Raw genomic sequence first — 17,500 nt, forward strand, 5'->3', positions numbered from 1 at the left:
ACTACAGGTATACAACTGCATACCTGGTTTGTACTTCTCTTTTCCTTTGATTAAAAAAATATTTTAATTTTGTTACATTTATCTATTTATTTATTGTGTTCTCTCTCTCTCTCTCTCTCTCTCTCTCTCTCTCTCTCTCTCTCTGTGTGTGTGTGTGTGTGTGTGTGTATGTTTATATGTGTGCATGCACATATGCACCATGGCACCTGTGGAGGTCAGAGGACAACTTGTTGGGGTCAGTTTTCTCATTCCACCATGTTTAAGTCCCAGGGATCAAATTCAGGTCTTCAGGTTTAGCAGCCTTTACCCACTAAATCATCTTACTGGCCCTATGTTTCCATTCTGTTGAATGGAGATCCACCCCAGCAATTCTAAAGACAATATGGCATTAGTGACCAGAAAGATATCAGCCAGTCTTGCTTGAAAAAACTTTGTCAAGTAATTTCTTTTGTCTTTTCTTAGTGCAACGAAAACTCAAAGAACAAGAAGAATTGGCTATAGAACAAGAACGTATAAATGAAGGCCTGAAAGAACTTAACTGTGAAGAGAGGGAGAGTTTTGCCAGGTATGATCTTGTTCTCTTTATTACCATTCCTTATGTAGATAAAAAATGTATCTTTAACATAAGGATAATGCACTATTAATCCATATATTACTGATATTATTTTATATTAATGCTGTACTGGTACATCTAGAACCAATCTTTCTTTCTTTCTTTCTTCCTTCCTTCCTTCCTTCCTTCCTTCCTTCCTTCCTTCCTTCCTTCCTTCCTTTCCATTTTAAGATTATGGTAGTTTGTACATAACTATGCTCATCCTGTCTTTACATCCTTACCCTCTATCAGAAGTTCTCTCTCTCCCTCCCTTCCCTCCCTCCCTCCCTCCTTACCCCTTTCCTTCCTTTGTTTCTTTCTTTGGTTTTGGTTTTTCAAGGCAGTGTTTCTCTATGTAGCTCTGGCTGTCCTGGAACTCACTTTGTAGACTAGGCTGTCCTTGAACTCACAGATATCCTCCTGTCTCTGCCTCTTGAGTGCTGTAATTAAAGGTATGCACCACTACCTGGTCAGTTCTTTTTCTTTTTAAAGAGGTTTTTCCCCCTCACAGTTTTAGAGTTTCAGTGAGTTATCACTATCACTTTGGGCCTATGACAGTGCAGAAATCTAAATACCTCATGGCTGGGATGCAAGAGACAGGAAGAGGAAGGAGCTGAGGTTCCAATATTTCCATCAAGGTCAAGATTCCAGTTACTGGAGGACTTCCCAGGAGGTTCTACTTAAAAGTTTCTGCTACCAGCCTGGGGAGCTGGGCAGGAGGCACAGTGGATGAAGTCCTTGCTACAGAAGCTTGAGAACTGGACCAGATCACAAGAACCTACATGGAAACTGGAAGCACTCAGACACAAAGATAGGAGATCCCTGGGGCACGCTAGCTAGCTAGACTAGCCAGATTGGTGAGTTCTGAGTTCAACAAGTAACCCTGCCTCAATAAATAACATGGAGAATGACTGAGGAAGACACTTGGCATAGATCAGAGTAGCCTAATAGCTAGACTAGCAGGAATGGTTCATATGCACAGCACTCTTCGTATGTGTCCCCAAGACTATGTGCTTATGTGTTTTGGTGCTTTTGGAAACACCACTGTCCTCCTGTGACAGTCTTCTCTGGGATCAGTGTGCTTCCTTATGGTTACCCAGTCAGGCTCAGGGGGGAGCAGGCCACCGCCTCCTTGCGTGACTCTCTTCCCATGGGGTGCAGGATAAGAAGAGGGCCTGTATCCTCTAATTCACTCATCCTCTCTGCCCTGGGGAGGGCGGTTCTGTCCATTCACTGATACCTGGTGCGTATAAATATGTTCTTTTTTTTTTTTCCTAGAAGAGTAAGATTTTGTATCTAAGTCTTTTGCCACTTTGATAAAAATAGTATGTAGCCTACCCTGTTTACTTCAACTTACTGTTTCTGCTCTAAAAGGTGGCATGCATAGGAAATCAGAGGGAAAATTGTTGGAGTCAGTTTTTACCTTCTACCTTATGGATCATAGGGTCAAACTCAAGTCATCAGATTGGGTGGCAAGCTCCTTTACCTTGGCAGCCCCTCCTTTCGATTTCCTACTTCCTACTTTATTGTTGGAGATTTGAAAGCATCTTCATTAGCACCCCTTCCCACCCACCATGAAGTCAACTGGGGGATAATAAAGGAGTGTGAACTGGAAGCATTGTAGATTCCTATTGCTGCCTGAAAACATTCAACATTTGTGGTTTCAATCAATTTATTTTGTCTTATTCTGCAAGTTGGCAAACCTCGACTCAGTGGTTCTTGCTTAGGATAGCTCACATAGCTCATATGTAAACTGAAGCTGAGTACACCTGGAAGCTTGAGTGGGGTAGACCTGAAGAAGACACCACTCATCACTATAGTCGGGGATCTCACCTGGGTTAGCAGCTGGAGCACCTCACTGATGTGAGGGCTGGAATACTGATAGTAGAGCAACCTGTTCTGAGAAAGGGCATTTTCACAGCAAGTATTATAAGGAACAGGAGTTTCCAGACCCAGACTAAGAGCAGGACCAGCAGAGCACCACCTTTGCCTAATTCTGTGATGCCCCGACCAGCGGGGTTTTAACGGGGGTGACCCACCTGTGGGAGCAAATGAGAGACAGGGGACACAAGAGACGGACAGCAAGACAGGATTCTGATCAAGCTGCCAATCTTTATTTTCCTCCGCATGGCTTATATAGCATAAGAGGGGAAGGGGCAGGAAGGAGGGAGGGGGAAGGGACGTGGAAGGTGTGCAGGATGTGGAAGGCATGCAGAACGTGGGAGATGTGCAGGTCCTGCAACTGCAAGATGTCTGCTAAGGTCACTGGTCAGGGGCCATTTGTTCTGTTGCTAGGCTACCTGACCATGGAATGCTCTTTACATTCGGTTGCCATGGCACCTGACTGTGGAATGTCTTCTTATCTTTGGGAGCCTCCCATTAGTAAACAGGTGTTACTGCTCTGGGGAAGGGCAGTGGGCGTATGACTTGTTCTCTGGCTTAGCTACTACTTTCCATGGTTCATGTTTGGTTACTGAAATCTTGGTCCCTAACACCTTGGGTCACACAGACACGTACAGGGTTTGTGCAGATTCACAGTGATGGAGAAAGAAGCGTCACCTCTGGTTAGAATAGCAGTGCCTCTCAAGGCAGAAAGGCATGTCAGAAGGGAAGTGGGATTAAGGTCTGTCTCAGAACATAGTCTTGGAGGGCAGAATCTTCCACAGAGGAATATCTAAACAATTCTTTATTTCTTATGAAAGTTGGTAGCTTTTGTACGGACACCAAACGATCAATCAGAATTATCTGATTCTCTAGACACTGAATATCCAACAGTTCAATTAAATTATGACATTAACTCTAGGTAACACAGACCACACAGGATTAGGGGCTGTCCCACAAGACTATTTTAAGTATCTTTTAAAATATCAAGCCCAGGTCTCAGGCTTATCTGGCCACCTATAAAAATCAGAGGCTTCTACTTCCTTCTCTCAAAATTCAGTTTCCTAGGCCTGCGCATAGAACTCAGAAACATATTTTACATATATTTACCTGCTCGTCACTAATGGAAGAGATACCTTACATTCTGTGGGGCTGCCACCCTTCTCATTCCAGGATCTCTTTAAACATTATCCAAGAAACTTTTGTATGTTTTTATACAAGGTGTTCCTACATAGCCCAGGCTGAACTCAAACTCAACATGTAGCTCAAGCTGGTCTCTACCTTACAGTTCAGCCTTAGCCTTCTGAGTGTTGGGATTACAGTATGCCCTACCACACCTGGAAAGTTCAAGCCTTTTTTGTTTTTTGTTTCTTTGTTTGCTTGAGGTTTTTTTCATTTGTTTTCCTTTGTATTTTTGTTTGGCTTTGTTTTGAGACAGTTTTGCTATATAGTCCTGGATAGTCTGGAGTTTCTATTTAGACAGGACAGCCTCAAACCTGTGGAGGTTCTCCTGCCTCTGACTTCCAAGTGCTAGAAATGCAGGTGGTAAGACTCAAAATTTTAACCTTTATGTGTGTCTGTGATGTACATGTGTGTTCACGTGTGAGCATTGGTATGTACAGGCCATTGTGCACACGTTACCTTGTTTGGGCCAGTCTCTTGTTTGTTGCATACAACAGGTAGCTGACTCATGAGCTTCAGGTAGAGTGTGTGTGTGTGTGTGTGTGTGTGTGTGTGTGTGTGTTTTGCATGCATGTGAAAGTATGTGCACATGTGCCTATTATGTTCATGTGTCAGTACTCGTGTATGTAGAGGCCAGAGTAGATTCTGTCCTCTGTAAGACAAAGTGCTAAACAGCCTTATTAATAAAAAACCCAGAGCCATAAATTGGGGTTAAAACCGAGAGATCAGAAAAGCAGAAAGAAGCCAGTCCCATTCTCACCACTTAGAGATTGTCAGCCAAAGAGACCTACTTCCTGTATATCCATGCCTATGTACCTTTCTGTTCTGCCATCTCATTTCATCTCTCTACATAGATACATCACTTCCTCTTCCTGCCCACTCTGTAACTTCCTGTCTATCTATACAGACCTCCAGACCTTTATGGTTACTGCTGGAATTAAAGGTATGTACCACCATGCCTGGCTCTATTCCCAGTGTGGCCTTGAACTCACAGAGATCCAGACAGATCTTCCTTCTGAGTGATAGGATTAAAGGCATTTACTACCACTGCCTGACCTCTGTGTTTACTATAGTGGCTGGCTTTTTCCTCTGATCCTCACATAAACTTTATTGAGGTATACAGATAAAATATCACCATACTCCTCTATCTTTTCCCACTTTATTTCCTTAAAGTAAAGTGTCTCACTAAGCCAGAGGCTAGCTGTTTTGACTAGGCTGACTGCAAGTATGTGTAACCATGCACAGATTCTATGTGGGTACTGGGGAACTAAACTCAAGTTCTCATGCTTGCATGGCTGGTGCTCTTTTCCTCCAAGGTACCTCCCATCTTGCCTGATTGTTACCAGATTTGGGGGTCACAACCTTTGCCCCAACAATCTAGGTTTGGCCACTTAGTCTCTATGAGCCAATTAAAAAAGCCAAATTAATAGTTAAAAGCAGGAAAACAAAAGGTTTATAGAATGTGACCACATTAGAAGAAGGGACACAGAGATCCAGCAACCCCTCAAGTCCATCTTCAGGGGTCCTGACATGAGGGTGAGATTTAACCGAAGGGAAAGTCTCTCCTGAAAGTCTTCCCAACACGTTGTATGAAACTCTCTGTGTGTTTCAGCCAGGAAGATATTCCTGGGCTGTTAGATTTTGACCAAAGTGCAGAATAAAGAGACAAAGGCCACAAAGAGACCAGAGTCTGACCTCAACAGATGAGCTGGGTTTATTAGCACACACATTGATGGCCAGCCTCTCTCCTAACGGATTGCAGGGTTTGCCTGGGGGTGGGAGGGTTGGAGCTGGTTCAAAATCTTTATAGGGACAGGTGATGGACTTGGGGGTGAGGAAGTAGGAACTATGATGAAGTTATTTGCAGATTGCAATGGCCCCTTCTTCTTGGAACTGTTTGCTCAAGCAAGACAGATTATCTAGGGAGCAAAGGCCAGCTGTGATCTCATAGAAATCCAATTTTGCCCATTTTTGCAATCTAGGCACTCTACCATGGTCAAACTCAAATTTCTTGGGTCCATTGTTTCAGTAGTCTGGTAACCAAGGAAGAGACACTGGCAAGCAACAATCAGAATGCTAGAATTGTAGATGAATGCTACTGTGCCCAACTTTTTGTGGGTTCTGGAGATCTGAACTCAGGTCCCCATGCTTGCATGGTAAACACTTTACCCACTGAGCCATGATCCTGGCCCTAAATTCAAGATTGAAAAGAAGAAGAAAATATCCAAGCCAGATGTGGGGGCACACACCTATAATTCTAGCACTCAGGTGGTAGAGCCAGGAGGATTAGGAGTTCAAGGTCATCCTCAGCTATGTAGTAGGTTCAATACCTGCCTCAGCTACCTGAGAACTTGTCTCTCCGGTGACTAGAAACCTGTCTTGAAACTACCTAGGGACCTATCTCTTTACCATAAACTGACTTGATTTGGTGAATTAAAGAAGACATTCTTGTTCCTTCAAGGGTTTTAAAGCCCTATAAATATGTTTTCCTTACTAGAGGCAAAGGCTGAATAGAGTTCTCAGCATTCTACCAGCTAATATTAAAAATAATACTTGTGCAAGCTAGGAATGCTGATGTAAGCAAAGATTAGGAGGTCAAGGTATCCTTGGCTATATACTTAGTTCAAGGTTAGCCTGGGCTACATGATAAACTGTCTCAATTAAAGGAAATAAGGGTTCCCAAATGGGTCAGTGGGTAAAGGTGTTTGACCCCAAACCTGATATTGGTATGTGTTGTGATAGTTTGAATAGGAATAGACCCTATAGGCTCTAATATTTGAGTGCTTGGTCATTGGGGAATGGTACTAACTGAGAGAGATTAAGAGGTGTGGCCTTGTTGGAGTAGGCATGGCCTTGTTGGGAAGAAGTGTGTCACTGTTGGTAGGCTTTGGGGTTTCAGAAGCCTAACCCAGGTCCAGTGTCTCTGTCTCTTTGTCTCTCTGTCTCTCTCTGTTCCTGCTGCCTTTGGATGTGGCTGTAGAACTCTCTACATGGATCCAGATGTAGAACTCTCTACCATGTCTGCCTGAGCGCCATCATGTTTCCCACCACGAGGATAATGCACTAAACCTCTGAAGTTATAAACAGTCCCAATTAAATGTTTTCCTTTGTAAGAGTTGCCATGGTCACGGTGTCTCTTCACAGCAATAAGATTTTGACTAAGGCATGTGCATTGGTGGTTAGGATCAGTGCTATAATGAAAGCAGTGAGTTTTGCCTGCTGAGAGGTAGTCTTGGAAAGGAGGGGATGGACTCCATGGTCTGAGGTGGTAGGAGTGATTTGACAGCTCCTTGGTGATGGAATAGCCAGCTGTTTTTGAGACACTGCCATCAGTGAAGCAGTCATGAGCCTCTGAGACAGGGGTATTAGAGTGCTATTCATAATTTCAGAAGTGAAGGATATCAGTGGAGGAGGTGTTCATTGACAGTAAGTTATCCCTATATAGGGGAGGGCATGGATACAGGGAGATAGAAGGGTGAAGGAAGGCTGAATGCAGGGACTGGAGTCATGAAGGCTAAAACATGAAGGGTAGGCTGCATGTGATGGGTTGTAGATGGAAGCTTCTCTCCCACCTGCCTGTTCCCAAATACCCAGCAGCTGCTTTCCAAATAATTGACTTGGAGGCTTCATATTACTTATAAATGTTCAGCCAGTTGCTCAGGCTTATTATTAACTAGCACTTACACTTAAATTAAGTCATAATTCTTATCTATGTTTAGCTGCATAGCGTGGTACCTTTTCTCAATAGGGTATTCTCATCTTGCTTCCTCTGCATCTGGCTGGCAACTCTTTGACTCTGCCCTTCCTCTTCCCAGAATTCTCCTATACTTCTTGCCTGGCTACTGGCCAATCAGTGTTTTATTGAATCAATTCAAGGGACAAATCTTTCCAGTGTACAAGAGCATTATTCCACAGCATTTCCTCTTTTTTGTCTAATAAAAAAGTAAGGTTTTAACTTTAATACAGTAAAGCAAAAATAGTTATTAAGTAAGAATTACAGTAACAACTCTAATCTATTTGCATTTGAGCAAATTAGAGAAAATACTTAGTTATTTATCTTATCTTGGTGAGCTTAAAGTTTTACATTTAATTTATCTTTTATTATAACTAAAGAAAACTATAACTATCTGGTCTTCAATTCCATCAATGGCTCCAGAAGGATGTAATGCTGTGAATATGTGTTGCTCTCATTGGTTGATAAATAAAGCTGATTTGACCTATAGCCAGGCAGACTATAGCTAGATGGGAAAGCCAAACAGAATATAATAAGAAAGAAAGGTGGAGTCAGATCAGACACCAGCCAGCTACCCAAGGAGCAACAAGCCAGCAGACCTGTAATGCCACAGCCACGTGGTAATACATAGATTGATAGAAATAGGTTAATTTAAGATGTAAGAGCTAGCTAGTAATAAGCCTGAGCCATCAGCCAAACATCTATCTATCTATCTATCTATCTATCTATCTATCTATCTATCTATCTATCTGTTGTTGTTTTTTTTTTGAGACAGGGTTTCTTTGTGTAGCTTTGGCACCTTTCCTGGAACTCACTCTGTAGCCCAGGCTGGTCTTGAACTCACAGAGATTCCCCTGCCTCTGCCTTCTGCATGCTGGGATTAAAGGCATGCACCACCACCGCCTGGCTTTTTCTTTTTTATTTATTTCCTTTTTTAAAACATTTATAAGCAGCAAGGTGGTGGCGCACACCTGTAATCCCAGCACCCGGGAGGCAGAGTTCGAGACTAGCCTGGTCTACAGAGCTAGTCCAGGACAGGCTACAAAGATACAGACAAACCTGTAGTAGGAATCTTAACAGGTCTTATTAATAAGAACAAACCTGAGGCCAGTTATTGGGGTGAACACTGGAAGATCAGAGAAGCAGAACAAGCCACAGCTTCCTCACCTTGTCAGTTCCTCAGCTGGTCTTGTTTCCTCAGACTGCAAGCTTCTACATCCTCATCCAAATGACTCTCAGCTGAACTGTTACTTCAAAGCCTAAAAGCTTAACCAGCCAAATGCTTAACCAGCCAAATGCCAAACTAGCCAAATACCTCTAGTTTCTGGTTTTAATGCCTTATATATCTTTCCCTTTCTTCCGTCACTCCCTGAGATTAAAGGCTCGCTTTCTGGGATTAAGGCTTGCTTTCTGGGGTAAAAGCGTGAGTCTCCATGTTGGCTGTATCCTTGAACACACAGAGATCCACCTGGCTCTGCCTCCCAAGTGGTGGGATTAAAGGTGTGCACCACCACCGCTCAGCTTCTGCTATGGCTTGCTCTGACCCCAAGGCAACTTTATTAACATACAAATAAAATCACATTTCAATAAAAATAAAATATCGCTATAGAAACCTTGTCTCGAAAAACCAAAACCAAACCAAACCAAAACAAAAAACCAAAAACAAAACAAAACAAAACCCATTTACAAGTAATATTAAGCCTCTGGGTCAATTATTTGGGAAGCAGCTGCCAGGCATTTGAGAGTTTCTGGCAGGACAAAAATTTCTGTTTACAATTGGTAACTGGTGGTGTGAAGCTACAGCGAGAGATTAATGGAAAGTAAGTTTTGGAGTTTCAAGGATAAGGAAGGAGGTTGTAGTAGGACCTTTAGGAGAAGGGGCCATCCTTCAAAGAGAGGACCACTGTGGAGATATCAATGAAGGATGAGAAGATTAGCCTGGCATAGGGCTAGAGCCTTGGCCATGGTGTTTCTGTGAAGGCCTTTTGCCACACTGATTTCCATAATGGCTGTACAAGTTTACAGTCCCCAACAGCAGTGTATGAGCTGTCACTTGTTTTATTGATCTTAGCCATTCTGATGGGTATAAGATAAAATCACAGGGTTGGGGATTTAGCTCAGTGGTAGAGCGCTTGCCTAGCAAGCGCAAGGCCCTGGGTTCAGTCCTCAGTTTAAAAAAAAAAAAATGCTGGGCAGCGGTGGCACACGCCTGTAATCCCAGCACTCGGGAGGCAGAGGCAGGTGGATCTTTGTGAGTTCGAGGCCAGCCTGGTCTTCAGAGCTAGTCCAGGACAAGCTCCAAAGCTACAGAGAAACCCTGTCTCGAAAAACCAAAAAAAAAAAAAAAAAAAAGATAAAATCACAAAGTCGTTTTGATTTGCATTTTCCTGAGGACAAGGGATGTTGAACATTTCTATAAGTGTTTCCCACCATTTGAGTTTACTCTTGAGAATCCAGTTTAGATCTCTACCTCATTTTTTAAATTGGATTGTTTTCTTTGGTATCCAGTTTTTGATATCTTAGTATATTTTGGATATTAGACCTCTATCAGATGTGTAGTTGGTAAAATTCTTTCCCATTCTGTGGACTGCCAATGTGCCTGGAAGATAGTGTCACTTGCCATATAGAAACTTTTCATTAAGTTTTATTAAGGTTCTATTTCTTAATTCTTGACCTTAGTTACTGTGCCAAGGCTGGTCTTTTCAGAAAGTCTTCTCCTGTGCCAATGAGTTCAAGGCCATTCCTCAATTTCTTTTGTGTCAGGCTTAGTGTATCTAGCTTTGTGTTGAGGCCTTTGATCCATTTGGAGTTTAGTTTTGTGCACACACTATGAATGGATCTATTTGGATTCTTCACTTGCAGCCATCCAGTTTGACCAGTACCACTTTGTTGAAGATGCTGGTTTTTGTTCAGTGTATATTTCTGCCTATACATATATATATGTATGTGTGTATGCACATATATATATATATATATAGATAGATAGATATAGATATATAGATACCAAGTGTCCATAAATATGTGGATTTATATCTGGGTTTCAATTTGTTTCCATTGACTATCATGTTTGTTTTTGTCAGTGCCATGCTGGGTTTTTTTTTGTTTGTTTGTTTCTGGTTTTGTTTTTTGATTTTTTTTTAATCACTATCCTCTGTAGTACAACTTGAAATTGGAGATGGTGATATTCTTTGATTATTCAGGATTGTTTAAGTTATCCTGAGTTTTTTGTGTTTCCATAAACCTGAAAATTGTCTTTTCAGGATCTGTGAACAATTGTGTTGGAATATTGGTGGGGATTGCAATGAATCTCTAGGTTGCTTTTCATAGGATGGCCATTTTTACTATATTAATCCTACTGGTCCATGAGCATGGGAGATTTTTTTCATCCTCTGATATGTTCTTCAATTTCTTTCTTCAGTGTCTTAAATTTTTTTTATCATACAAGTCTTTCACTTGCTTGGTTGAAAGTTTATATTATTTGAGGCTCTGGTGAAAGGTAGTGTTACCCTGATTTCTTTCTCGGTCCATTTGTCATTGGCATATAGGAGGGCTACTGATTTTTGTGAGTTAACTTTGTATCTAGCGACTTTGGTCAAAGTGTTTATCAGTTTATTAGGTGTTTCTTATGTGTACTACCATATCATCTGCAAATAGGGCTATTTTGACTTTCTCCTTTCTGATTTGCATCCCCTTGATGTCCTTCAGTTATGCTATTGCTCTAGCTAAGACTCTAAGTCCTAAAGTGATTAGCTATGGAGAGAGTGGACAGCTAGGTATTGTTCCTGACTTCAGTGTGATTGCTTTGAGTTTCTCTCCATCTAAGCTGATGTTGGCTCTGGGATTGCTGTAAACTGCCTTTATTATGTTGAGGTGTATCTCTTTTATCTCTAATCTCTCCAAGACTTTTATCATGAAGGGGTGTTGGATTTTCTCAAAGGCCTTTTCTGCATCTAATAAGTTGACCATGTGATTTTTTGTCTTTTAGTTTGTTTATATGGTAGAGTACATTAATTAATTCATGTTTAACACTCCTTGTATCTCTGGGATGAAGCCCACTTGATCATGATGGATGATCTTTTGGATGTGTTATTGGATTCCATTTGCAAATATTTTATTGAGAATTTTTGCATCTATGTTTATAAAGGAAATAGTCTGTAATTCTCTTTTTTTGTTGGATCTTTGTGTGGTTTGAGTATTAAGGTTACTGTGGCCTAGTAAAATGAACTGGGCAATGTTGCTTCTATTTGTATTTTGTGGACTAGTTTTAGGGGTATTGTATTAACTCTTCTTTGAAAGTCTGGTATAATTCTTTAATAAAACCATCAGGCCCTGGGATCTTTTGGTAGGCAGAGTTTTAATTACTGCTTCTATTTCACTGAGGATTATAGTTCTCTTTAAATTGCTTATCTGATCTTGATTTAACTTTGGTAAGTAGTATGTATCAAGAAAATTATCCATTTCTTTTAGACTTTCCAATTTGGCAGGGTACAGGTTTTTAAAGTATGTCTTTATGATTCTCTGGATTTCCTTCATGTCTATTATGTCCCTTTTCATCTCTAATTTGGTCAGTTTGGATATTCTCTCTCTTGCCTTTTGGTTAATTTGGATAAGGCTTTGTTAATCTTACTAATTTTCTCAAAGAGCCAACTCTGTTTTACTGGTTCTCTGTGCTGTTTTATTGTTTGTTTGTATGCTATTGATTTCGGTCCTGAATTTGATTGTTTCTTGCCTGCTGCTTCTTTTGAGTGTGGATTTTTTCTTTTTGTTTTAGAGCTCTCAGGTGTGTTGTTAAGTTACTAGTATGTGGTCTCCCCAATTATTTTTTTAATGTAGACACTTAGTGCTATGACCTTCCTTCTCAGACCCGCTTTCATTGTTTCCCAAGCATTTGTGCATGTGGATTATTTATTTTCATCCAATTCTGGAAAGTCTTTAATTTCTTGACTCATTTCTCATTCAGTAGAGAGTTGTACTGTTTCCACAAGTTTGTAAGCTTCTGGTGTTTCTGTTGTTGTAGATATCTGTCTTTAATCCATGGTGGTTAGATAAGATTCAGGGTGTTCCTTCAATTTTTTTTATTAAATCTGTTGAGACTTGCTTTGTGTCTCAGTATGTGGTCAATTTTGGAGAAAGTGCCCTGAGGTGCTGAGAAGAAGCTGTATTCATTCATTCATTCATTCATTCATTCATTCATTCATTTTTATCTCCTATGTTACATCCCAACCACAGTTTCCCCCTCCCTTCTCTTCTCCCAGTCATTTCCCCCCACCTCCCCTGGCCCCTAGATTCACTCCTCCTCTATTTTTCCTTCAGAAACGGGTAGGCCCTCCCACGGATATCAACCAAACACGGCATATCAAGTTGCAGTAAGACGAAGCATATCCCCTTATATTAAGACTGGATGTGGCAATACAGTAGGAAGAAAAGGCTCTCCAAAGCAGGCAAAATGTCAGAGAGAGCCCCTGCTCTCACATTAGGATTCCCACAAAAGGACCAAGCTTCACAACTGTGACATATATGCAGAGGACCTCAGTTGGTCCCATGCAGGCTCCCTGGTTGTTAGTTCAGTTCCCATGGGACCCTATCAGCCCAGGTTATTTTCATTGACTTTTTTTCTGTTGGTCATGTTTGACTCTATTCTAGGTCTTTGGGCTTTCCAGACACTGGGTCCTGGCCCTCCAGGCAGTGTTATGGGTGGGCTTCCTCTCATGGCATGGGTCTCAAGCAGGACCAGCCATCAGTGGCCACTCCTACAAGTTCAGTGCTACCTTTATTGTAGCACATCTTGCAGGCAGAACTAATTGTAGGTTACTAGTTTTGTGACTGGGCTGGTGTCCCAATCTCTCCACTGAAAATCTTGCCTAGTTACATGAGATGACTGGTTCAGGCTCCATATCCCCCATTACTAGGTGTCTTAGCTAAAGTCACCCTCATAGATTCCTGGGAGTTTCCATTGCAATTCCAATGCCCCCCAATTCCAGTCATCCCTCCCAGTACTCTCTCTCTTCATCTTCCCCCCCACCTGATCTCTTCCCTCTTCTTTCTGTCCTGTTTGCCCCCAGTCCACCCATAAATATACCTTTATGAATAAACATAAAGGGTATCATCTTTTTTATTTGGGTGAAATGCTCTGTAAATATCTTCTAGGTACATTTGGTATATAATGTCAGTTAGCAACAGCAATTCTGCTTAGTTTCTGTCTGGATGACTTGACTGTTGGCAAGAGAGGGTTTTGAAGTCTCCCACTATTTGTGGGTGAGGGTCAATATGTGATTTAAGCTGTGGTCATGTTTCTTTTATGAACTTGGGTGCCCTTGTATTTGGTGCATTGATATTAAGAATTACAATGTCTTCTTTGTAGACAGCCCCAAGAGGGAGTATTTAGATTTAATATTTGTTTGATGGAGGTATCCATTTCTCCTATCATGTCTTCAATGCCTGAGATTCTCTCTTCTATCTCTTGTATTCTGTTAGTGAGCCTTGCCTCTGTGGTTCAGGTTCTTAAGTTTTTCATTTCCAGATTTCCCTCAGTTTGGGTTTTCTTTATTGATTGATTTCCACTTTGAAGTTTTGAACTGTTTTATTATTATTCTGCTGTTTGCTTATGTTTTCATGGATTTCTTGAAGGTGTTTATTCACTTCCTCCTTAAGGAGCTCCAGCATATCCATAATGGATGTGTTAAGTTCCTTGTTTTATGCTTCAGCTATTTTGCATTTCTTGTAGTTCTTGTTTTCTAGTGGGGACATATTTTCCTGGATATTATTGTGTTTTTATGCTGGCAGATAGGCATCTGTATTTAGGAAGGTTATAATTTTGGATGCAGATATCCCTGTGGTCTGATGGAGATGGGGGCATAGAGGAGTGGGAATGCATCAGATGTTCTGCTACAGAGCTTGGGGGTTGGATTTAGAAGGAAGGTGAGGCAAAGATCTGAAGTCAGCCTACATGTTTCCCTGGATGTTGTGGCATGTCTGCTTGTGTTGGGGGCTTAGATAATAGGATGAGTGGAAGGAAAGAAAGTTGGATGGGAAGGTCTCCATGATCTATTGGGGATGAGAATCCGAGAGTAAGGGGAGACTGCAGCGGGTGTTCTGCTGCAGAACTGTGGATCAAACTGTTCAGTGTGTTTTAAAGAGCTCTCTATGCTTGTTCTCAGGACCAGGGGCTTTGGTTTAAGGTAATGTCACAGGTGTACCATCAGTAGTTATTATGGAACAAGTAATTGGAGTTTTCTTATTTATTAAGAGTATTTATTTTTATTGTATGTGTGTGCATGTTTTGCCAGCACCACATACGTCTGGTGACCTCAGAGCCAGAAGAGGATATTGGTGCCCTTGGAACTAGAGTTACAGATCGTAATGACCTATAACACAGGTGCTGGAAACCGTACTTGTGTCCCTCTGAAGAACAGTTAGTTCTGAGCCATCTCTCCAGCATTGGAGTTTCTTAAATATGAAAACAAAAAACAAAAAACAAAAAACAAAAAACAAAAAACAGAACTGTTCCATAATCTAGCAATCCCACTTCTCAGTCTTTAAGAGATATTTGCATGTTCATATTCATGGAAGCACTATATTTCATGATAACTCTATAAATAAATCCAAATGTAATTTTTAATGTTATCCTTTGTTGTCTTTAAAACCTTAGGCGCTGTGGTTTGGCTAAGGAGTATAGGAATCAACTTCGGATGCAAATTGCCTACCAGCAGCAGGCTCTAGAAGCGGAGAAGGAAGAGAAACGCCAGGAATTTGAAGCAGGGATGGCAGCAAACAAAGCCTGTCTGGACAGGATCCAGGAGATCCTCTCAGAGCATCAAGCTCTGTCTCAGAATGTCCACCCCATGCGCAGGGCTTGCCCTGACAAGCTTCCAAGATAGTGTATTAAACATCAATGCACAGTTTCTGGGTCTTTCAGTGTTTTGTAACTACACCTTTTAGCTAATGGATAAACTCTTATTCTCTGTGTTTGTATACTTTATTAGACATAATTACCATCCTTCAAATAAATGTGTTTTTTGTTTAGATACTAGTCAATTCTTCATTGCCATGACATTCCCAACTTAACGAGAGGAAAGACTGATTTTAGCTTCTGGTTACGGAGTTTTCAGTACAGCTTGTCTGGTTTTACAGGATGTGAAGTCCCTGTATGGTACTGTACCAAAACCCTGGAGACAGGAATTAGTAAAGGAAATGGGCTTGCTTATAGTTTGGGCCATAATGTGATCCCATGTGGTGACATATTGTGTACCTTAATAAAGCTTGCCTGAGGATCAGAAGACAGAGCCAGGCACTAGATTAGACATAGAGGTCAGATACTAGGGGCACACACCTTTAATCCTAGCCCTAGGGAATCAGAGATTCGTCTGGATCTCTTTGAGTTCAAGGCCACCCCGGACTATATGAGATTGACTTGGTCTAGAAGAGAAAACAGAACCAGGCAGTGGTGACACACACCTTTAATCCCAGTACTGGGAAGCACACAGACCTTTAATCCTAGGAAGTAATATGGCAGGGCAAAGAAAGGTATATAAGGCATGGGGAGACAGAACTAGAGATTCTTTTTGGCTGAGGCCATTTGGATGAGAACTCAGGCTTTTAGGATTGGCTGAGGCGTTGGCAAGGTAAGGTTGGCTGTGGCTTGCTCTGCTTCTGTGATCTTTCAGCTTTCACCCCAATATCTGGTACCAGTTTTTTTTTTCTTTTATTAGTAAGACCATTTAACATTCGAATAACAGCCCCCCCCCATTCCCTACTGTGATAAAACACTGACCAAATAATGGCATACTTTCTGGCTCACTCACAAATTCATGATTAGCTTCAGCTTCTTATATAGCCTTGGAAAGATGCTACCCACAGTGGGCTGTGCCCTCCAACATCAACCAATAATCAAGACAATCTCCCAAAGATATGTCCACAGGCCAATCTGATCTAGACTGTCCCTGGATGGAGGCCTCTTCTCCCAGATACTCTAGGCTGTGTCAAGCTGACAAAGTCAACAGAACAGAACTTATTGCTCTATTTATTCATTCATTCGTTTGTTTATTTATTTATTTTAGTTTCTCTAAGAATGAAAGACTAGAATCCAGATCAGACTGCTGCTCAGGCCACAATCCCTGAAGCAACCCTTCCCCTCTCCTAGACACTGGCAGGAGCCAACAGACTTCCAGGTGCCCAGATTTCTTACCGAGGGGAATGAGTTTACAGTAAAGGAGATACTGGGTAGGTTTGGGGGGAACACATTCTGCTTCCCACTTCTCCCCTGTCCTACTGAGAACTGGAGAGCCTGGCTTCAGGCTTGTCCCATAAAACCACCCCCATCTTCAGAAAGCTGCAAGAGAAGAATTCCTCATTTACCACATAGGCCTGATTCCTCTCTTTGGAGCCCCCACCATGCTGTTGTCTCTCTGGCTGTCTATTTGTCCAGGGCATTAACAACTTCTCTAGTAAACTCCTTATGTCAAAAAGTCCATTTCAGTGTCCCTCTTGAACCTGCATCTGAGCTCTTTCATGTTCCCATGTCAGCATTGCAATAGACAATAGACAGGACACACAAGTATGGAGCCTCAGCTTTGAGATGTTACTAGACTGTTTCCCGGGTCTTCTCTGACAGTTATGCCTCAGGCTGTTCTCACTCACAGCATGACATTTCCTTGAAAAATTTTATGTCTTATTGTTTGGGAGATGGACCCCAGCATCTTGAAAATGTTGGGCAAATGTTTGGCTAGATCCCAAACCCTCTTTTCACTTGAAAAAAAAAAATGTGCTATCACAAGACCAGGCTGGTCTTGAATATGTGATCTTGCCTCATTCTCCAGAGTAAACAGGATTGATTATAGGCCAGATGACAATTTAATTCTTTCAGGTCTCTGTTGCACTGTCCCCTGGCTCTGATCCCATGTCTATGACAAGGAAGCACTGTCACAGCCAAAGATGTGACTAGAAGCTTCTCGCCTCAAGACCAACAGAAAACAGGTAACAGGAAGGGACCAGGGACAACACATGTACTTCAAAGGCATGCTGCCACACACACCCCCACACACCTGCCATGAGTTACTTCCTCCAACTAGAAACCACCTTCCACTGCTCTACCATCCCCAATGGTGAATCCTAAT

At 41.7% G+C, this 17,500-nt stretch overlaps 1 protein-coding gene across 1 annotated transcript in view; it reads left to right on the top strand.

Moving 5' to 3' along the window:
- Positions 1–15,595, top strand: part of Cfap53 (cilia and flagella associated protein 53) — a 56,458-nt gene extending 40,863 nt beyond the window's left edge. The window contains exons 7-8 of the mRNA XM_036204450.1: positions 463–565; positions 15,037–15,595. Coding sequence (XP_036060343.1) covers positions 463–565; positions 15,037–15,265 — 332 coding nt within the window. The 3' untranslated portion in view covers positions 15,266–15,595. The remainder of the gene's footprint in view (positions 1–462; positions 566–15,036) is intronic.
- Positions 15,596–17,500: the final 1,905 nt, after the last annotated feature.

The sequence above is a fragment of the Onychomys torridus genome, chromosome 13 (genome assembly GCF_903995425.1).
Source record: "Onychomys torridus chromosome 13, mOncTor1.1, whole genome shotgun sequence".
In the NCBI taxonomy this organism is placed as follows: domain Eukaryota; kingdom Metazoa; phylum Chordata; class Mammalia; order Rodentia; family Cricetidae; genus Onychomys; species Onychomys torridus.